Source organism: Epinephelus lanceolatus, chromosome 2 (assembly GCF_041903045.1).
Source record: "Epinephelus lanceolatus isolate andai-2023 chromosome 2, ASM4190304v1, whole genome shotgun sequence".
NCBI classification, from domain to species: domain Eukaryota; kingdom Metazoa; phylum Chordata; class Actinopteri; order Perciformes; family Serranidae; genus Epinephelus; species Epinephelus lanceolatus.
In genome coordinates, this window is record NC_135735.1 from 14,758,834 (window position 1) to 14,781,139 (window position 22,306).

At 44.5% G+C, this 22,306-nt stretch overlaps 1 protein-coding gene across 6 annotated transcripts; it reads right to left on the reverse strand.

Moving 5' to 3' along the window:
- Positions 1 to 2,274: 2,274 nt before the first annotated feature.
- sema6d (semaphorin 6D) lies at positions 2,275 to 21,609 on the reverse strand. Of its 6 annotated transcripts, none has more exons than XM_033619830.2 (20): positions 21,385 to 21,606; positions 14,871 to 15,051; positions 14,208 to 14,319; positions 13,068 to 13,128; positions 12,790 to 12,852; positions 12,564 to 12,665; positions 12,225 to 12,315; positions 11,850 to 11,969; positions 11,428 to 11,516; positions 10,403 to 10,620; positions 10,170 to 10,301; positions 9,398 to 9,553; positions 8,212 to 8,385; positions 7,732 to 7,872; positions 7,421 to 7,498; positions 7,234 to 7,292; positions 6,597 to 6,653; positions 5,909 to 6,091; positions 4,656 to 4,897; positions 2,275 to 4,544 (listed from the first exon to the last, which is right to left on the reverse strand). In XM_033619830.2, the coding sequence occupies exons 2-20, from the start codon at positions 15,001 to 15,003 to the stop codon at positions 3,426 to 3,428; spliced, it is 3,330 nt and encodes a 1,109-aa protein (XP_033475721.2). In that variant the 5' UTR covers positions 15,004 to 15,051; positions 21,385 to 21,606; the 3' UTR covers positions 2,275 to 3,425. The 6 variants fall into 6 exon arrangements, with proteins under 6 accessions (XP_033475721.2, XP_033475730.2, XP_033475748.2 ...); XM_033619839.2 differs by lacking the exon at positions 21,385 to 21,606 and adding an exon at positions 20,424 to 20,640; XM_033619857.2 differs by lacking the exon at positions 6,597 to 6,653.
- Between the last annotated feature and the right edge of the window lie 697 nt (positions 21,610 to 22,306).

The window sequence follows — 22,306 nt, forward strand, 5'->3', positions numbered from 1 at the left end:
TGTCTGAAGTTCAGGACAACAGTATGTGCATGTTTGAGTGAGTGGTCATTCCTCAAAAAGCGTTCTGCAAATCAGAAACACATGAAAAGGGACTTTCCTTCAACCAACCATCACTACTTTAGTCTTTGTTGTTGACAGCTAATCTTATCACAAGCCTATCTGTGCGTAACATCATGCATTGGATGTTTATGCTGCATGCATCTAAATGAATGCACGCGCTAGTGTGTGCACATTCTTCCACAGCTCATTGGTGGCTCAGATCTTATGCCTTGAGCAGCAGTTAGTCCAGATGTTTGGTGTCTAAAAGGAACATGCTACTTTGGAAACTTTCCCACATGCTATCTGGTGTGGTTGACTCCGCGCTGGCCCCAAACTTCAAAACAACCCAGTTCTAAAAATAGTCTGAAGCTCTTAATCATTCTGCAGACTCTTCATGTCTCTGATAGTCAGCTCACAGAGCTCAGCTAGGACACATGCAGTATTACCCGCCCAAGTCATGCTGTAAGTACCGACACGCATCTCATGGCTCTTAGGCTGAGTTCACAAGGCACTAAGCGTCTGATTGTTAACTATTTGCAGCTCTCTGTCATGCTCTCTTACAGCAGACACACGTGACATTATGTATGAAACACGACCGGGCTAATTCCATGTCCTTAAAAAAACAAACCCTAAGACCTCTCTTTCTGTGCCATAATGTTTTATTTCAACTATACATGCCGTGTTAAAAAAATCAACAAAAAATATCATGAAACAAAGACCATCATTATTATTTACACATTCACAGTACAACTTTACAACATATCTACACGCTCAAATACTCTGGAGATCATATATACAGCTGGCCTGGCATCACCATGTCGCACAGTATTTAAATCAAAATTACATGACAAAATCTGGTTCATCTGCACATACACGGAGCTCAGACTGAAATATAAAGGCTTCAATCTAGATTGCAACAGAAAGACCCAGTTCATATTGCAATGTACAAGGCAGTTGAGCAGTGTATGTTGAGTGTATGTCTGCGATGTCAGTGTGCATGTGTCGAGTAGAAAAGAGAGCCCAAACACTGGTTAGATGACAGGCAGAAAGTCTTTACATACAATCATCACTTGTAAACAAAATGTGGCTTTGGGCTAAACAGGCAACTGACACTTGGATAGGATTGCAGATGTCACCCAAATAATGTACCCAAGAGAAATGATCCCTCAGACATCACCGCTGGCCAATAGAAACAACTCCTGCCACTGCAATCCTGGGGAATTATGGACTGTGTGTGACCACTGCCCATGCCAACAGACGGCTTTCATGTGAACACTGTGTTAATACATTGGCTGTGGGCAGGATGTGCTGCGTTGAGCCGACTGCTCCACAGTGCAAGGTCTAACCACCCTACATCCCACTGTCAAGAAAATACATTCACTGCATGGCACCTCTATGTGGTGGATTAACACCATTCTTTTCAACACCGGCAGTAAAGCAGAAAAATTGATTCAAACTCCAAATAAATGTTTTTTTTCCTACTGTCCTTTTTGTATGACTAGAATGTCTGTCAGTGTCTGTCAGTCAATTTCTTTCACCTCAGTTTGGATTAGGTAGTGATTTTCCAACACATCCTGCTGATTTTCAAATTGCTTGTATAAAAAAAATGTTTATATAGTATATGACAATAACATACAGAGGACCAATTGACATAGCCAATATATTTCATTTTGTGAATAAGGCACACAATGCACAGATTCAGGTTCACTTGCCTAAAAATATTTATACTCCTTATTTATAGTATTTAAGTATATACAGGATCTTGTCATTCCCAGCATGACTCATTTGGACACATTTGTAAATTGTTGTGTTGATTGTACACTGGCCACTCGCAGGGGAAGCTGCACAGGGAACACGGGCTGCAGAACCAACACGGCAGATGACAGAGGTGTTACATCCATGTATTGTTCTAGGGTCAGTTTTAATATACCTTTTAATAGGATTAATGTAGAAGGAAAAGTCTAGTGTTTGCTTTATTAGGGGACACACAAGTTTAACGGAACAGAAGTGCCCTGAAATGTTGAATTCATATACATGGGCTAAACCATTGGTGTTGCTTTAGTTTCATATGGTAAATTCTTTAAATAACACAGTAAAACATCATAAAGGCAAATCATTTTTGTTCAAAATTCATTTATAGAATGAGATGAGAAATGTATGTTTTTTCTTAATACCATTGCTACATAAAGAAAGAAGTCTCTTGAACCACCAGTATAATTCCTACAAAGGGGCAGTGGAGGTTAGGGGAGATTCAGTCCTGGAGAGAAGCATTTTTCCCCATTTAACAGTGCGTTTGGTTGCTTTAACTTGTACTTCTTGGCCTCTGTCTGCACCATAACACAAACACACACACACACAAGCAGATGTGCACACCCATATGAAGGGCTATCCCAGTCTGGTTGAGAAATAAATGCATCAAAGACAAACGCCTATGTCTAAAACCAATAGCAGCAAATGTAAGTAAAATTTCCCAGTGAGTTACAGAGTTCATGTCCCAGTATACACCCAGCATGACCAACCACACCTCAGCCTAACCTAGTAATCAAAAACACTACAGAGTGACAAAAAATATGGTTTTGACATGGTTCAGATGGGTTCAAACAAGCGATAATATTGAAATGAGAGACGGTGACTTAGGTCTTAGACAGGTCTTAAGGTGCATCCTCTGACATGTAGCACCACTCTTGATAAACAAGTGTGAAGGCTTAACGTGTACTGCCTTTACACAAATCTGCTTTCCTATCAACCAACACACACGCACACATTTGCACTCTTTTTCTCTGTTTGCTTGCTGCTTGATTCAGACGTCAGCAGTCATATGTATCTTAAGCAACACGCACACTTATGATTTTGAGTTTTCTCTCCTCTGCCCCCAGCCATCTCATTAACAAAGGCATGGCCTACCTCTCCTCTTTGTTCAGTTCACATTAGTGGGAAAACAGTGCTCAAGGGCAGTGACAAATGAGACCCATTCTTCAAGTATTCCACTGTTTTTAATCTGGCACCACAAGCACAGACGCCGTAGCAGCCCCGGCTGGTGTCCTAAACCTCGTACCTAATAAGGGAATGGGCGACACCCAAGCCCAGATACAATGGGGAGCAGCAGATTCACCACTGTCCACTGTTCATATCCTGTGGCTACCGTGACAAGGGAGGGAGATGGAGACGTAGGGAGCAAAAAAGCCCCAAGGAGTATCTTTGGCCACATGTGTGATTTTCCCTTTTTTAGTGTGAGTGAATGTGCATATTGTTTAAAGGGGGAACACACCTCAAGTTGATACACAAACACACACTAGGCCCGACCCCATCCATAGCCCCCCTAAGCCCTCAGGGCTCAAAGCTCTACAGTCAAGGCCAAGAGCTCACTCCAAAGTGTCCATGCTCTTTTAATAACTGTACTTATTAACCACTCGCATCTGTGGAGTCTGTGGTGAAAACCCATTGGGTTTTGGGGGCACATCTGGCTTTAGCGATGGGGTCCGTTTAAGCCCTGTGCGAGGGAGTGAGCCATATCCACTGTAGCTGCTCTGTCGGGATACAGAGGATGGGTGGGCTGAGTGCATTCCTGCCCCCATCACTCCGCCTTGGGAGTCAAGTCTGGAGGGGGGTGTTGGGGGCATGTAACCCCCTCTGTTCATACTGTGCTGGCGAGACACAGACACCCCCATGGTTACCCCATTTGGTGAGGTGGATAAGGAGTGCCTGTGAGAGGCACTCCGGTGGAGTTGATATGCCCCTCTTTGCCTCTCCAGGGTGCCCCCCATGCTCCCCGTTGGTGTTGTGGGAGTAGTGGGCATGGGCACATCAACCCTCTTGGTGGGGCTGTGCCTTGGCAGGGAGGTGGAGGGAGAGTACAGAGAAGCCTCACGGCTGGGCACCTTGGGGGGTAATTCAGTCAGTTCCTCCATGGGCTCCAGTGTGAGCTGCTGCCTTGGGCGAGGCCCTGATCCTTCTTGAAGAATGGCCTTAGGGTTCGCCACTGAGTCATTTAGGTGTTTTAAAAGGTCATTTAGGGTATTTCTGGCATCCACAGACCTTTTCTGGTCTTTCCTACTTCCCTTAGAATCTGGGTTCTTCAGTTTCCTGTCAGACGAATGTGGTAGTGTATCATCTCCATTGTCAAGGTTAGGGTGGTCATGTGTGGCATTGGGCAGGACAACTGCACTGGGGATGTGGGAGTGTCCCAAGGCAAGGTGAGGGTGGTTGGGGTTAGGAGGAGCAGGGGAAGATGGAAGGAACTGAGGACTCTTGGCTGATGAGTTGGACTCCTTGCGAGGCCCGCTGGCCTTCCCGTGAGCCCTCTCCCACTGGTTTTTGATGGGCTGCAGGCTTTTCTGCTGAAGCACAGGGGTGGACTCAGGTGTAGGCAGGGCAGCCAGCTCTGGGGGCTGACAGCCATCCCGCAGGATCATGGTCTTGGTGTCTCCGTTAGGTGAATTCAGGTCTTTGCTGTTGCTCAGTAGATTGGTGTACAGCTTGGGTGTATCAATGTTGGTCTGGTACTCCTGAGAATATAACAATACAAATCAAAGGAGGAACATTAGACACATCTTGTTCATTCACTCCTCACCACAAAGGACACTGATGTTGCATTGGACCTGTTTCAGTGACTGTACCTTTACAGGGCTGTCAAAGAGGCCGTTGAGCTTGACAAAGCTTCCAGTGGAGTCGGAGCAGGACGGTGCCGACTCTGCATCCTTGTGGACATGCCTCGGCTTACGGAGGAATGAGTCTCGATAGCAGAAAACAATCAGACCAGCCAGGAGAGCACCCATGAGAAAAGCAGCAAACACGCAGGTGATGAGGATGTTCATGTGGACCATCTGGTTGGTCTCACCTGCTTGGATATCCCATACACCTATAAAACAGTGGAGTACTGGTTAACCCCTGATGAAAAGAGTTTAAGTGCTCAGTGAAGCGTCCCTCCCATTCAACAGCAGAAATGCACATGTTTGTGTAAGAACACAACCATGCATGAGTTTCTGATTTTACACCCCCCCAATACGAGGTAACCAGTCAACCAAATACCATAAATATTGACACATTTCTATTCATCAAACCCAGATGAAGAAGAAATATGGTAAAAGTTGGCAGAAGCTGTTAGGTACCCACATCCATTTCACCATCTATAAGAAGCAGTGCTATGTTAGTTGAGAAGGGAAGACTCAAAGTGTTGCCTTGATCCACGTTCCACTAGAGGCTTGTTGTCATGCGTTTAACCGATACCAAAGGGTTAGGAGTGCACTCTTTTCTGAAATGGAGAGCCAAATCAAGAGACCAACCAACAGGAAGGTGTTCAGAGAAAAGAGAAGCAGTGCTCGTCTCCAAGGTGTTCTCTACTGGAAGTTTGTTAGTAACCACAGACATTGAAAGAGTTAGTCATCCACCGTGCGGCCACAACAGTATTGTGGCAGAGCAGGGCCAGTCAATGATCTACCAGCCAGGGTAAACTGTTAACTAGAGCTAGGGTTAAAAATCTATACTGGCAGAGACAGATGCTAAATTCAAACAAATGTTTTAACAAAACTATACAAGAACGGAGAGTGCAAGGCTTAACGATTAGAAAACTGGGAATAAATAATATAAAAGAAAGAAAGAACATACGGAAATTTCAATTTAAAGGAAAGAAAACAATAGTAACATGAAAATATAATGTGTATAGCAACATAAATTATGTATGAAAGAGTCTATTTGATAAAGAAATTAGTATCTGCCATGTTGTCTAATGAAAACCCTACATAGCTGCCAATGTGTGCATGTGTGTGTTTGCATATGTGTAGATTCACATTAGTGTAGCTTAGTGAGAGTTGTTGGCAGCTATCAGATCGGGCTCATTGCAGCATGTTGGCTGCCTCCCTGTGGGCCTTACCCTCTTGGCCCCCTGGGATAGAGTCTAAAGAATGGGAGGTGGCTGGGTCATCCTGCAGCACAAAGCCTGAGCCGTAGAGCTCTGGACCAGGCCCAGAGCTGGGGCTCTGAGTGGGTATGAGTACTGGGGGGTGTTTGGGCCCACTGGGGTGGACAGTGACTGGCGCTGATGAATACTCCATGTCTGTGGTGACAAACAAATTGTTAACAAACTGTGCAGACGTGGGTGAAGCATACTGTTATCATCCCGGTTAGTAGGGATGGGCAATGGGTCACTTTTAGGGTTAGTGTTTGACAAAATAGTGGACAAACCTGATCACAGTTCACATTCACAGACCAATGAAAGTACAGTTTTGTATTTTGTTTAGACAATTTGGAAGGGGACAAAGGAGAGGTTCAAAGAGGAGTTGGTACACAACAGTAAGGATGCTACGGGATGGTGGGTGGACATGCAAGAGGGATTGGAACAGGAAGTGATGAGTGAAAGGGAGAAAGTGAATCTGTGCTGAGATAGAGCACCGATGTCGCCCATGAGTCTGTTGTTTGTGACAATGAAAATGAAGCAGGTGACATTAGCATTCAGGAGGTGTTTGGTAAGAAAAAGATGAATGGTGGCAGTGGCGGAAAAGACAGGGTTGTAGATGCTGAACTCAAGGAAAGAAACCATTTGAGTAAAAGATCAAACTAACCAGAGGTAGGGTCGCCAAATGATTTGTAATCTGGCGCTGATGTAGTGCCCAAAAACGCTAAAAGAATTAAAAGGACAAGAAATCAGTATAAAGGAATTCAGAGGTAAAAACTAAAATTCCTAAGAGACACTAAGAGTGCAGTTTATTTGATTAAATAGTAAAGATATAAAGCACCCGCTAGCAGTGTCCGTTTCTCACTGGAGTCACTCGAGGCCCTCTGGTTCTGATCAATACTGAGGTTCAGCCATGGTCATGTTTAGTTGGTACAAATGAAGGGACAGGCATTTTACAGTAAAATCAGCAAAGGCACATTTTCTGGCCATAGGATATCTTCAGACCTCTACCATTTGCACCAGCTGAACATGACCCTTAATTGTACATGTCCATGTTTCTGCCTCACAGGTGGCATAAGTTACAGGTGGCCATGTACTGTATGCAGATGTGTGTGTTAATACTACACATAGACTTATGTAGGGGCAAGTTACTGGAGTGGTTACTGGTGTGAGTGTGCAGGCTCATGATGTGTGTGGAGATGAGTTTGACATGTGTGCATGTGTGTGTCAGTGTACGTGTATCTGTGTGCGTATTTGCATATGTCTCAGGATAGACGGCATGACAATGGAGATGAGATCCGTACCGTGACAGTCCCCCAGGTGGGCGGTGTTACCAAATTCAACATCCTGCTCATATCCAGTCCTGAAAAGAAAGCAAAGAATAGATGGAAAGATAGGGAGCTTAATCAAAGAGAAGCAAAAAGTCTTGATGTCTTATTTTCTCATCTATAATATTTGCACTTTATATCACAGCTGAAAGCTTGAACTCACAAAACGCCAGGCTGTATCCTCTCACAGGCCCCGTGAGGCTTCCAGCCACAGTAGGGGTCCCTTGATGCAATGCAGGACCTGGAGCCATGCAAACACACACACACACCATCAGAACTCCAGGTTTAATCATTCAGGGAAGTGCACTATAATCATTTGTCACTGACTGAACATTAACCAAAAGGCATAAGACTGAGTTCTTATCACTCCCTTTATGGTTTTTACTGAAATGCAAAACAACAAAGTCACACACCTATGACCGACCGTTCAAAGCACATTTTAACCCCCTACATGCGCATTTGCACGTCACTCACTTGTGGCAGGAAGAATGCCTTTCACAGCGACTCAGGGGAATACGGATGACGCAGCTTGAAAAGGCGACATACAGGCTGTGGGCGTCTTTGTCCACGTGCAGCGAGAGGACACGCTTGTCGTCCTCACGGTTAGACAGACACCTGGGAGGGGAAGAGAGAAACCTGATCAGCGGTTTATCAGATGCGTGTGTCTACTGTTTCAGTCTCAGTAGATTTAATCACTTGTAAGGTGGAGAAGTCACATAAAGCTTTCCCTCACAGTTTAACAGGGTTTTAACCCCTAACACACGGCAGGGTGTGCGTTCGCATCCACAAATAAGCACAAAAAAACAATCAGACACATACTGTGCAATGCAGACAGACATCTGTGTCAGGATGCTTCACTTTAAGAGTTGCTGACTCCTCAGCCAGAAGGGGGAAGAGAAAAAGAGAAGAGAGGCAGACAGACAGACAGAGGGTGAAAAGTGCATGTATTCCTACTTGGCCCTGTTGAAGACATCAATCTCCTCTAGAAGCAGGCTGTCATTCAGAGACACGGTGGAAGTCTTGGCCAAAACCTTGAGGACAACCCCCGACTCGGCCCCGATGAACACCACTGTGTAGTTCTTGTGAGGTCCTGCTTCATTGTCCACAGCCAGTGCTGTCAGTCTGTACCTACAGACACAGCAGAAGAGCATGTGTTACTCACAGTGGGGGTTATCCCATTCAGAATGGGAGAGGCCATTTTGAATACACACATCGCTTCAGCTCTTGGATTACACAGTAAGCCACAGTAAATTAGGAGACGTGTTGATAGTGATATCTCCATGTGCGGCACATTATTAACGGGCTATTGAACCTCAATGCTTTTACAGTTCTGACCTGAAGGTGTCTGTAGCACTGAGTATTGAATGTTTGCATCAAATGCTTTGTCAGATTTGTTTATTCCTAAGTCATATTTTAATATATACATAGCTTTGTTAATTTTACATCATTGTATTTAGGCAAAGTTTTTGGAGAGCTGCATTGAGCGTTAAAGGTCCAGTGTGTATGATTTCGGGGGATATATTGGCACAGATGGAAAATAATACAATAAGCATGTTTTTTTTAGTGTACAGTCACCTGAAAATAAAAATAGTTGTGTTTTGTTATGTGAGAGTGAGCTATTCAGTGTTTTCATCCATATAAATCACCGGGTCTATTTGTTCTGGAGAGCAAGAGACCTCTGCAGATAATCTGGTTCCTGGTAGAAACCTCCTGAATGTCTGGATCTTTAGTTATCAGAGAAAAAAGTGAGCATGCATTAGCTGATGCTGGGCTAGCGGCCCGAGTGAGATGTGCCGAATAGCATCGGAGAAATGCTGATTTTTAACTTGAAACTGCTTTATTCAGTGTTTTCACTGGTTTTAATAACCTGGTCTATTTATTTTGGAGAAGAAGAGACCTCTACAGATAATTGGACTCCTGATAAAAAAAAAACTCCTGTACAATAAACACTGAAGGAATCATATCTGGATAACATTTTAGCTGGCTGCAATCCTCACTGCTAGATGCTACTAAATCCCACTAAATCTTACACACTAGACCTTTAAGACAGCATTTGGTTAAACATTCAAATAAACTTGTTTTCAAAACTAATGTATTTAAAAAACTGAGGTAATGTTCCCTAATGTGCTTCTGTGTTTACCTGACGCGAGTCTTGGTGAACCAAGGCTCATCCCCAATAGAAGGCACAGCTGTGTCCATCAGGGGGTGGGACTTGATGAACTGCAGGGTTTCGTCCGGGAACTCGATGGAGCTCTTTAAGGACGCAGCTGGACCATGACCTGCACAGCACCCGGGTCTAGGATGAAGGGTGCACACGAACAGAGGGCAAAAGGTCAAAGATCAGCCTATGAGATCACACACCAGGGAGTAATAATAGCGTGTATTGAAATGGATGAAAAGTGCAACGAGAGGGTGGGGGGGCGGAGGAGCAGGTGCTTATTAGGATCACAAAAAGGCCTCAGCTGGAAACATAAAATATACATATGCATGGTTATCCTCCATTAATGATTTACTGGGGTAATGAGGTGCTTCGTGGACTTTGTGTTTTGGACACAGGGCAGGGCTACAAATATACATGGCGACTGTAAACAGGTTAAATATGCAACGCGTCTAATTATGCCAGATTAAAAATTTAATCATCAGCAGATGGTGAATGTGTGCTGGGTCAAGGCTACTAACTTCATCCCTTACTAGTGAAAAAGATTTGATTTCATTGGGTTTAACCTGGACAAAGAAGGGTTAAGAAAAGGGGAAAACTGACAGGCGGTAAAGAGCCGCTGAGTCAAGTGCCGCTTGCTCAAGAAAAGCCAGGTTTAAAATCAAACATTGCTTTTTTTCTTTTGCTTTATTTGCTCTGTATGCTTTGGAGAGTTTTAGAGTTTTTCTTGGGAAAACAAAAGTTAAATCTTTACCGAGGTTTGGGCAGCTTCTCCTCCGGAAATGGAGTCCACACAGAGTCAGGAGTCTTCTGCTCTTTGAACCGACCCCAGAAAACTTTCTCTATGTCCGCCATGGAGAAGGCACACACTGCTGACCCTGGGATGCTGGGGTGAAATGAATACATTAGTACAACATCTATGTATGATTCCTACTTTCTTATATCTGCCCTCGCCATTGGTTAATTTAACAACTACCAGCAGCTTACCTGTTCATCTGTGTGGTGAACACACCCACCACAGAGGGAACTCCGTTGATGTTGATGATGTCAGTGATGGACTGGAGCACATCGAAGTAGAAGAAGGACTCCCCTGGCACTGAGCAATTCAGCCTCGCCTTCACAAAAGATGTCCAGTGCTTCTCCAGCACCCGCTGCGAACCCCCAATGTCATTCTTACAGATACGGGCAACACGAGAATACACAACCTGCGAGGAGTGGGGGTTTAAGAGAGGACAGAGGCGGGTGGAAGAGGAAGGCGGATGAGTGAACGTCACTAAAAACACTTCAACATGCTGAATAATGCATCTCTCCATCCTGTAGCAACTCGAGACAGACGACTTAACAAACACTTTCATCTTTATCTTTGTGTGCGGAGATTGTTCACCCTGACTGGAGCAAACACTTGAAAAAAAGAGCACATCCCAACAGCCTTGACCGGCATGATGCTGCGCCGTGCGTTTGATTGCACTTATTACCAAAGCTGAGAGTATAAATGAAGTGTGTGAAGCAGTTGGCTTTGACAGTTTTAATTATTCACCAGTGCAAAGCTCCATCAGAGGCCAGGTGTCACCAAAGCATTAGTAGGGTTGAAATATTTATTGGCTGGTGGCTGATGGAGGACACTGGCTTCCTGTGGCTCGGCCAGACCTGCTCAGGGTGAGGCACGGTCAAATCTGAAGTTGGCCTCTAACACAGAGCTTCCTAATGCCCTCTGCATGTGTCGAAGGTAGAGGCAGACGCAGAGCGTGCATTCAGCGGGAGACAAATCCTCTTGCTGTGTAATGGTCTTACATTAGTAGAACATTCCCAGCAAACACTGGCTGTTAAAATTTCTCGTGTATTCTAATGCGATGTACTGTCATCGCCTGAATGGGCTCCATTACCACTGGGGCCATTTTGAGGCAGACACACATGCACTGAGGGAGGTGTAAGCCTTTTTTTGGATAAAGGCCTGCATACTGTATCTGTGCGGAATATGTAATGCATTATAAACAGCAGGTGCACTGTCTTACCTTGCCCAGATTGCTGTGCTCCACCGCAATCTCTCGGTAGAAAAAGTACACATAATTCCCATACTCTGCTGCGTGCAGGAAATGAGGTTCTGAGGGAGAGACAGAAGCAGAGAGTTGAAGTGTATTTCTGCACCGTCACCACCACTGTGCATGTTGAATATTTCAGGGATTTGTACAAGGCTGTATATGACTGGGGGTGACCTAGATTGCCTGGGAGAGAACAGGCCATATCCCCATGGAGCTTGCCAAGGCAGGAGAGCTCTCTATCACTTTAAAAACAGCTCTGACAGCCACGTACATACATACACCATGCAAAGGCACCGTGGGCATTTTGCTAGCTGGCAGGTAGACGCATGTATCCCCAGGAAAAGCGAGGGGAGAGGGAAATAAAGATTGAGAGTGACTAAGAGGCAATCGCTTACCTTTCAGCCATTTGGAGTCATATTTGATGGTCCTCAGGGCTGATCCATCACCCATACTGCGATAGATGACAGAATCACTGGCCTGGAAGTCAGCTACAGTTGCCGAATACAGCTTCCCCTCTAAAAAAAAAAAAAAATAAATAAAAAAATAATAATAATGATAAAACAAGGCGTAGAGTTGCCAGATATTGCACTTCAATGCTTTGTTGTTTCTCTTCTTTTAAACGGCTTGATTGGCTGAGCTGTTATCGCTGCAGGCACCGTTTTACCGTGGCAAAGACACAGAGGTGATAATGAGAGCGTAAGTAGGAACCCATTAGTTCTTTTGCGGCAAGACTAACTATGTGTGTGGGCGGGTGTGTGTTTGACCCATACCAGCGAAAAGGGCAACGTTGGTTTGCTTGGAGTCAAATGGGCATCGTGCCAGTCCATTGATCTCCTCCCCATCAAACTCGAGGTTATCCAGCTGCAGGCAACACAACAATCACCCACACATTAAGAGAGTTTTGTCAAGGGACACAGCGAGAAGGAACACACATGCACACACATAAATCAGTCAACCTGGTCTAGTCAAATGTATTTAACAAGAAATTAAAATGAAGGGTGTGTTACCCAAATTACTTGAAGCATATTTACACAATCCTAATCAACATTTTGTGTGTGTGTGCCTTTGCACACATCTGAGCATGCAAAGCTCCAGCACTGGATACTGACCCTGTAGTATCTGCACATGGGGTTGAAGCCATTGGTACCGCAGATGAACACAAGGTCATCGTTTCTGGGAACAAGCACTTTGATGAAATTGTGGCACTCGTCCTGAAAACAGACACCCAACATGGGACAGCGTTTTTAGGGGCAGCCAGCTTCTCTGCTCACATGTTTAATCCTCTGTCCACGCGGTGGAATAGAAAAAAAAAGGTGAATGGCTTTTTATACGCACCCTGTGTTTTCCCTTGACGGCACACATGTCTCTGTCAGATTGGCCCGATCGCCATGTTAGCTTCTGTAAAAACCCCAACATGGAGCATTAGACACACGCACGGCACACTAAATACGCACACACTCACACTCGTGCACACGCTCACACTCACACAGTCCTCCCTTTTCCACTCTCTCATTTTACAACCTGTCCAGTTTGTGATGAATGGCTCTGTATTTTCTATGGAGCCCTTTTTAGTGTTTGTGGATAGAGAGAGCAGCTTGTGGCGAGAATCTTACCCGGTAAGGAATGATCTCATTCCTGTAGGATTCTCTCAGACTGACCAGGTACACCTGATCTCTGTGGGCAGACAACAACAAAACACACACAGCTCAATGATACAGCACAACCAGGAATACAACTCAGCCTTTTCAGTTTCACCATTTTAAAAATAAAAATCTGTGTTTTTTAATATGAATAACAGGGTGAAATTCTCCATTTAAAAATTGCCATTTTCAACACATCTACATGGTTTATCCATTTCTTGTTTTTCTCATTCTTAGAGGAACTCTGGTGCATAATCAGCAGCTCATTTGCATTGTTTCCCAATTTTTCTATTTATTCGCCATTAGGAGAATATTTCTCTAAATGGTTCCTGTCATTAGACGATCTCATTTACTGTGAACGATGGTTTCAGCCTCCCCTTGCGGTGGGAATCACACAAACTTTTAGTTCACAGTAATAAAGAATCTGAGGCAAGCCAATTTCTTCTTTTCAAAACCTGCGTCATTTTCTGTCAAAATGAGACCAAAATTTAAATGTCTACATTGTGTTAACAGTGCATGGTGAACTTGTTTTTTTATGCAACTGCCTGTTATAGAAAACCCAAAAATGCTCCCTGCTGTAACATCGACAATTACTTATTGTTTTGCTCATACGTTAGTCATAAAAAATGTGACAAAACCAATGGGGATCAAATTTTATAAACCCGCTGGGGACATTTTGCTTCAGTTTTAGTAAAAGCATGCAAATACCCTAAACTGGCTGAAAGGAGGATCCACCTGACGCCAGTGATACATGTGGAGATGATTATAGGGGCTCCAGAGGTGGGAGTTTTATACTGTAGATGTCAACTTGATTTCCTGCTACAATATTAGTGCTGGCGGTCAGATTAATCCCAGTGCCCATAAATACCAAAAAGACATGTAAAGATGCCAAGAAATCCCTGACAGAGCGTCAGGCTGGCATGATAGACGCCTTTCCTCGATCAATACTGGCCATATACATCAAATGCAGGCCTAGAAGCCACAGATCCAATAACACTAAGAGCTTTTTTCCCCCTTATGCCACTGTTTACCTGCCAAGGAGTGACAGTATATTGGTGTGGGGGATGTGTGAAAGAGAAAGAGATGGAAATAGTGAGTGTGTGTTGGGTTTACCTGCCAGCAATGAACAGAGTGTCCTGTATCTTGGTCATCAGCTGAAAGTCAAGGCGATGCTGTGACTCGTTGCCAGAGGGCCTGCCTCTGAACACAGGGTACCTCCGTGAATCTGTGAAGACAACACACACATGCTGTTAATAGGAAATGGGAGCAGACACTCTTGTGCGGATAAACCACACTCGGCTCTTGCTACATTTAACTCCACTGTACTGATTAAAGAAATATGCTCTGTGTGTGTGTGTGCTTTATACAAATCGTCATGCAATTAAGGTAATGGTACAGTAAAAATACCTACAGTGTATTCTGTATAATTATATCTGCGTGTCATTGTGTTTGTGCGTTAGATAATGGCTGCCGATGTCAGCACATCTCTCTGTTCTTCCAGCACACCACAGAGATGAAAATAAAATCCACTTAATGCCTCAACTGACCATCCAGCAGATTGATTTTATTACTATGAGCATGGCATGCTTGTGTCTGAACTGCTGACACGACTGGAATAAGGAGGCCGCCGGTATTTGTCTTTATTCCGCATGCGACTGGCCTGAGTAAAAAGTGTATATTAAATATAGCTGTTGACTTTTTCAGTGACGTTGCAGCAATTGTAATCTCTACCCCCCCCTCGTCCCTGCTGAGCTCATATTGGGTGCGTGTACTCACAGTGTGCGTCAACGACATCGAGGGGTACGGTGTCCTCAGGGAAGCTGACTGCGAGGAGAGTGCGTGAGGCTGTCAGCAGCAGCAGCAGCAGCAGCAGCAGCTCACTGAGCAGAAGCGCAGCTCTCTGGCCCATGGCTGCTCACAGACGACACTTCCTGTTTCACTCTAGTGGAGATGTTACCTGGAAACGCACACAAAATACATGCTTTTGTTCTTGACATGTCAAACATTTCATGTTATATTTAACCATCTGCTGCGACCAGTAGTCTTATGAGCCAAAGCCAAACCCTTGGTAAACTCAGAAAAATGAAAAAAGATGATATCAGCAGTGAAGTTTTCTTGTGTTGGTGAAACACAAACATAAGGTGCACATAATGCCCTCTCAGGCTTATTGATGACTGAGCTCTCAGTGGCAGTGCTTGGCGTTTCCCCTCTACCTCTCCCTACATCTGCTGTCTAAGGGAAGGTCAGCCAAGTGACCGGTGGGGTGTCTCGGTGTGTGTTGGATGCAGCGGAAGTCCACTCTGTTAGAAGCGTGGCGGGCCTGCTGTCTCTGTACATCTGTGCTACGATTGGTTTGTCTTGGGTCGGGCTCAACACTAATCAGCACATTGCAACTTCATCACCATCACTAGTGTAGCCTCTGCTCTGACCTTAGCTGACTCCTATTAGCGCTCTGTTGGCTGTTATTGCTCCAGCCTTTCCTTTGGGCGGGGGTGCTTTATTGCAGAGCAGTGATTCACTCATCTTTGTCTTAGGAGGATAAAGTCATGTACAGTTGTTTTGACATAGTATTAATACTTGTTACAAATAGTTTGTACTGCATCTGATTGCAGACATGATATACCAGCAAGTACATTGGTAATAATTCATTGTAGGAGTGGCAGGAGTTTAGTGTGTATGTTAGTGCGTGGAGGAGTGCTTTAGAGACAGACTGTGTCTGTGCATATTAATGATCGGTGTACATTCAAATATTTATAAGGCAAACAAATTATTCATGCAGGCAAAGCCTGAACGGATATAAACAATTTACCGGGAGACGTCACACAGGCAGAGGGATGGATTAGTTGGGAGCACACTGGGATACGCACACACACAGACACACACACGGCTGCACATACATAATCACTCTTTCAAATGGTGTAATGCAAAGACTGATGCATGTGCACGCACGCAAACACACACCCAGACACACACTGTATTGACTCATTTTTCAATTAGCCCCAAAGCACACCTGCTCCAGTGCTGTCTGTGGGCCCTGCCTGCCAAGCCATTAGTGCTTTGATTGATCCACACAGGAAGCATGGCAGATCAACAGCCAGCAGAGGCAATCTATGGGCTTTGCCATATCACTGTAGCCATGTGAGAACTTTGTAACTCACCACATGGTCACCTTCATCCTGTAGTAAATGGAAATTGTGGAAAAACCTTTTAAATCGTTCCAAACGCTTAGTTTAAAACACTTTATGACACAAACGGTTGTCAAGTAGAAAATGAGACAGGATAAGGTGTTTACCTGACAGCAATAATTTACATCAGTCACCTTTTGTCAGTATATGTGAATTACATAGTTCACAAATTGGCAGCACTGCCTTAAAACCTACATGTTGATATACAGCGCACAGTTTTCCAGGCTCTAATAATCCAATTTGAGTCGGAACAGTTCCCATATGACGATGTGTTACTAAAAAGAATGGAAGCCGTGGAGATGGAAGCGGAGTAATGCCAGCGTGTTTTAGTCATCAACAATGTGTAATCATGGCTATTCAGCACTCTGTGGGATACTGAGGCCTTTGAAAGAGCAATGTCATTATGACTAAGTAATGCAAGGCCTGGACAAGAAATCGCTTCATCTCAATTAGTCCACTTAATGGTGAAATTACGGGTTGAATGTTTTGACAAAATAGAAAGATTAAATGAGGGCATATATCTCATCCTATAACAGCAGACATCAATGATGCCGGAGTAGGAACTCTAATCTAGATACAAATGAATCTCTGGATGCAAACACTCCACAGATCTATGCACACGGGCTCCCAGATCTATACAGAAGAACAACTGTCAGCAACTTAATCTAAACGAGAAATGATGACACTGCTCTGCAAAGAGAGACAGTGGTGTTCCTTAAAAGCGTAGCTGCTATTTTTTTACTACCTGGTTCAGACGCCCTCACACCAACAAATGTGCTGTATTAAAACCCAAGCAATAAATTGCTGAGTTTCCAGGAGAAGCCAGGGACAGGAATAGATACCAAACACACAACAATAGGGAAAAAAAGAGGCGCTATGAAAGGTAAATAAACCAAGCTCCACATTTCAATTCTATAGTGCTATCATACAGGCTGCAGGCTGTGCTTCCAGCCCAGACTTGGCGGTGTTCACAGGTAAATCATTTCCTTGGTTGTCAAAATTTAGAGTCCTGCTCTATAGCTCCTCTTCGTAAAGCGCACACACCACTTTTTTTTCCTGCCATTCTCCCCCCACTAAACAATTCAGGAGAAAAATGCTCCGACGAGAGGCCCAGCTTCGATCTCCCATGATTCCTTGCATGGTAATAGCCACACTGCGGAGGCGAAGGCTTTCCTCAGAAACTTTAATGTAAAACAGAAACAGAAGACATCCAGAGGTCAGCGATCTAAAATTACTTCTCAATCTCTAGTGAGCCCAGCATGTTTTCTATTGACTATTCCTTTGCGCTCTCTGGTTCCTGCCCTCCAGTGTGTGTGTGATTGTGTGTGGGGGGGTGTGTATGTGTGCACATACACATATAGGCCTCAACAAGCCTCGAGATGCTGGGCTTGTCACGCAACTCGGTGCCATTCAGCCTTGCCTCACTCTACCTCTGTTATTACAGGCTTTTCAATGTCCTACAACCACGCAGTTTCCCCACTGATGTTGTTGGCTCAGGCCCATGGTGTTAAACACGGGAGGGGAGCGGGGGGAGGGGTCTGGCGGATTGCTATTTCTACTGATGGTGGGTGTTGGGGTCTGTAGCCCAATTCTGGTAGTTACAGCTGAAGATTTAGTGTTCCGAGCTCAAAATGACAGATTAACACATATTCTCCTCTTAGCTGTGCTTTCGCTGGCATATGTCAGCCATAACCTCTCCCCCCACTGCAACACTGAATGGATGTACTTTTGCAGGGGAGTCCTATTGGGAGGAATTGGGGCCAATAAAAGGAAGACAAACAACAGCAGTGCGTGAGGTTTCGTAAATTGTGTGCGAGTGTGATGGGTGGATGTAATCCCAGCAGAACAATGGCTGCTGCTGCTCGAGGCTGCTCGGCCTGTCATTCTGCACCGTACTGATCTGAAAACCTAACAGCACAGGAAATCAGATAGCCCAGGAGTTCAGTTTCAGGCACTCTTCACACTTCTGTCTAAAATGTGTGTGTAAGCATGCGCGACTGTCCAAAATGGGATATGTCTTATGACACGGTTGTCTCTGAGAAAGTAATCAAGATGCAGCCACACAGGAAAGTGAGTCAGACAGATGATTAGAGCAGCCACCACACAGGGCCCAGAAATGATTACCACTCCTTTTCCCACTCCTGTAATAACCCCCACCCCTAATCGCGTGCTATTTACCTAAGGATCACTTGTGAGGGGCTTGGTTGGACTTGTTGCTCCAGAGATTTGGCAGAAGGAGAAGGCTGTGCCACCCTAAACCGTGCTTCCCTCCCTTTCTTCTCTACCTTGCAGAGAGGAGGAGTGAAACAGGAGAAAGGCTGTTCTCAGCAGTAGTTCTGCTATAGTAGAGCACAAAAGGGGCTGAGCTGCAGGTGTGACCAGGAAACAAAGGGGGCTTTGGGCTAGTCAACACAATAGAGCCCCACCCCCGGTCAGTGGACCTACGTTTAGGAGAGCTGTTCTGGGGCTCCTAAAAGGGGGTTGTGAGGGAACAACTACATAAACACATGGACTCCAAATGCTGCACACGGGGTCAAACTTTTATCACTCCACCAATTTAGCAATGAGCAATGTGGTTTCTGAGCAGCACTTTAGGCATATGGTGTAAAGGGTTAACACTGATCACTGTATGGTTCAGTGACAGTGGTTCCGGGGTTGCAGCCGGCTGTAGTGGAGGTTAACGGTGATCGTTCTGGTCGCTGAGTTCTGACCCCGTGATCAGTGAGGCGAAGTGAGACACACCAGCCAGCTGTGCTGTCAACCAACCCACAGCTGGTTCGGATGTTTTAACCTGGCCGGAGTGTTGTGCTCCTGCCTATGTGAAGTTTGTAGTTTGAGTAAGTAAGCTGGGGTTCTCCTGGATGTGTGACGGGGCTCAGACACTCGAGTTTCTGGGAAATGTCCACTTGTGCTGTGTGTTTTATTTTATAAAGGGACTGCAGTGATTTAGATTTGCACAGATGCATTTTGACCACAGACAAACTAAAATTAGACATCATTGTACACTTTTTTTAATTTATTTTGGCACACCAGGTTAGTCTATAGTACCGACTTCAGAATAAGCCCACTGGCTGCTTAATTGGTTCATCTCCTTTTGCTCACTTACTTAAATTGGCCAAATTTCTTTAATTAATGAGACACAGCAGAACAATTCCTTAAACTGCCCCCACTTACATGGCTTTTTATCAAGCAGATGAACCATTCTAATTCACCCTATCACCCCCTATAATTCTTCTGTTTCTCTTCCTTTGCTCGCTGGTAATTTTTCAAGTTTTGCGTGGGGATCTTCCGCTCCTCTTTTGCGCACACAATCCATGCAGCAGCCCGGGCTCTAATGCAAGCATTGTGCGGACTGGGGCGTAGAAGGCATTCAAGTTTTTTATCCGTGGTAAATCTTTTTCAGAACCCCTTTAGCCCACATGTAGGACTCATACAAAAGACAACAAAGACGCGGGGGACAGCGGTGGAGTGACAACTGTGATGGGGCTGCGTTTTAACTGCCTCCACGGCACTTAATGCATGCACAGGGCTGGGCTCTCGTGCTGCTCTGCTCCAAAAAGGTTACGAGCGCTTCTCCGGTTTATTATCCAATATAAGAATACCATAATGAAATTGGGAATGCATTAAAAAGATTAAAAGCATCAGTGGAGTGAGCAGTCAACAGCCCTTCAAGTCCAAACTGCCCATCCTACTGGTCTTTTGTTGTTTAATACTGTGTTTGCCTGCACGCTCCGCACAATCATGTGCAGGTTACCTTTAATCCAAGTTGATTTTTGTGTCAGAACCACTTTAATTTATGCCTTGGACAGTTAAACACAACTCGGAACGATACACAGCAGAAGAACAGAGCTATTATGACTGAAATTGTGGCAAAGTACGCACACATGAATTTTCTGTTTTGGACCTTCCATGGCTCAGTTTTTACTCTCAGTAAATCAGCACATCTCTGTTCAATTAAATACTTTTAAATCTTGATTCCCTTGTATGGATTTTCCTCACAAAGTAGATCTCCGGACAGTATAGAAGCCAGCAGTGATGCGTCCTTCATTAAATTAAAGGTCCATCTCACTAATAAAACACATAATGTATCATAGAAATAAAAAAAATGCACTGCTTATAATTAAATAACATCGAGGACACCTACCTTGTGTGTCCGAATTCACTCATGAATAGGGCAATCCGACTCAATGTCATATTCCTTTGGTAATCCATTTAAGAGAAAACACCCAGCATGTAATATTCCTGTTATTTTAAAGCTCCATCCGGACCCCACTTTTTTCTTTTTATCCAGTTGCGCGCAGATTTTTCAGCTCCGCTCGCCACATACGAGCATTTTGACTGGCTGCTCTGTCTCCGTCCCCGGGCCCCTGCGCTCTGATGACTGATCTTCAAAGCTCTGCCACGACCACACAGCCCCCTCCCTCATACACCGACACACCAGCCCCCTTTCCACTACTATTAACTTTGGAAACCAGAGAGAAAAGGCATAAACATTAACGACGCGCTATCCTCACTCCGCCGCGCTCCGACTTCATGTACAATCATTGATTTAATGCTGAGTTAAGATAATAGAGGGCGTGTGGACTTGACGGAGAGCGTCACATCGCACATATATCCACCAGAATAAAACAAATAACTGCATTTACGCACAACTCTTCTCCGTGCTTGTTTATCCCTACAGCCACACAACTGAAGTTAGATACATGGCTTAATAATGCTACTATAGAACTTAAAACGAAAGGTTTCTGACAGCTTCAATAGGAGAGCATACTGTCTCACAAATGAAGAGGTGACTTTAAATGTGGTTTGCCCTCTGTTACACCGCTTTATGGGCGCTGGAAAGACGCTTCCGAGCAGGGCACATAAATGCGTCCTGAAAGGAATGAATGAAGCGTAAATTGGACTGAAGCATAAGCAAAAATAGCCCGGACCTGAACTATTTCTGTCCTGCAACCATCAGTTTTGCAGAGCAGCATAGCGACGTGGTCAGAGGATATTTTGTATCCCAGCAAAGACTTCTCCTCTCTAGTTTTCCGATCGACTTTCACTGCGTAATGCGGCGCAACAAAGTGATATATGTCCACGTAGCGGCAAAAGAAACTCACCTCATCTGAATTGCTTATTTTTGTATCCTTTAGTGTTGCTTGTAATCCAGAAAAAAATGATTGTGCGCGTCGTAGTGAATCAACTTCTCCTGGCTGGGAGAAAAACAAACTAATGCACGGCAAATGGTGTAATTCGACCCGTGTTAAGTCAATCCATCCAGAGAGAGAGCCACAGCCTACCAATAAGCAGCGCTCTTGCTCCAGTCCCTCCCCCCACCATCCATCTCTCCTCAGTTGGTTTGGGCTCCTCTGCCGTGCTCTGGCTTCCTTCCTTTCTTTCCTAGAGCCCGTAGAGAAAGAAAAAGCGACCCCCTCCCTCCCGGTTCTCCTCCTGTGTGACCCCGTATTGCCCCCCCCCCTCTTTTCTGTTAAACCCCATCCCCCAACTCCAAGTCAGCAAGAGTGCCTAGTAAAAATCATTTAAGCTGAGTTGTGGCTGCTTAGTAAAACACAGCTTTAGAAATGTTTAGATTTAAGAGGGATGGTTGAAGCTCAGACTTCCTTTGGCTTCTGCAAAACATCATGCAAGTCATTTTCTATGAAAAATGGAGAAATATAAATGTGACGGTGTAGATAAAAAGTTTCACATTTATGTCAAATAACTCCACAGAGTCATAAATTATATATTCTATCACACTATTTAGCTACAAAATTATTCTTAATATAGATATACCTACCACAATAGGCCTAAAACGAGTCATATTTAGTGGTTTCAAACATTATTGTGCACTATAAACACAATAAATTCCCAAAATTAAACATTATCCTTATCCTCTTTTGTCTTTGGGCTCCATCCAGCTAATACATAAACATTAGTAGTCTACATATGTATGCAAACATCCGCATGAGGGCTTGTTCCCGTATGCATGCAAAGCTCAAGTCGTCATTGAACGTGTCAGGTCATTCCAACCAGGTCTGCTAG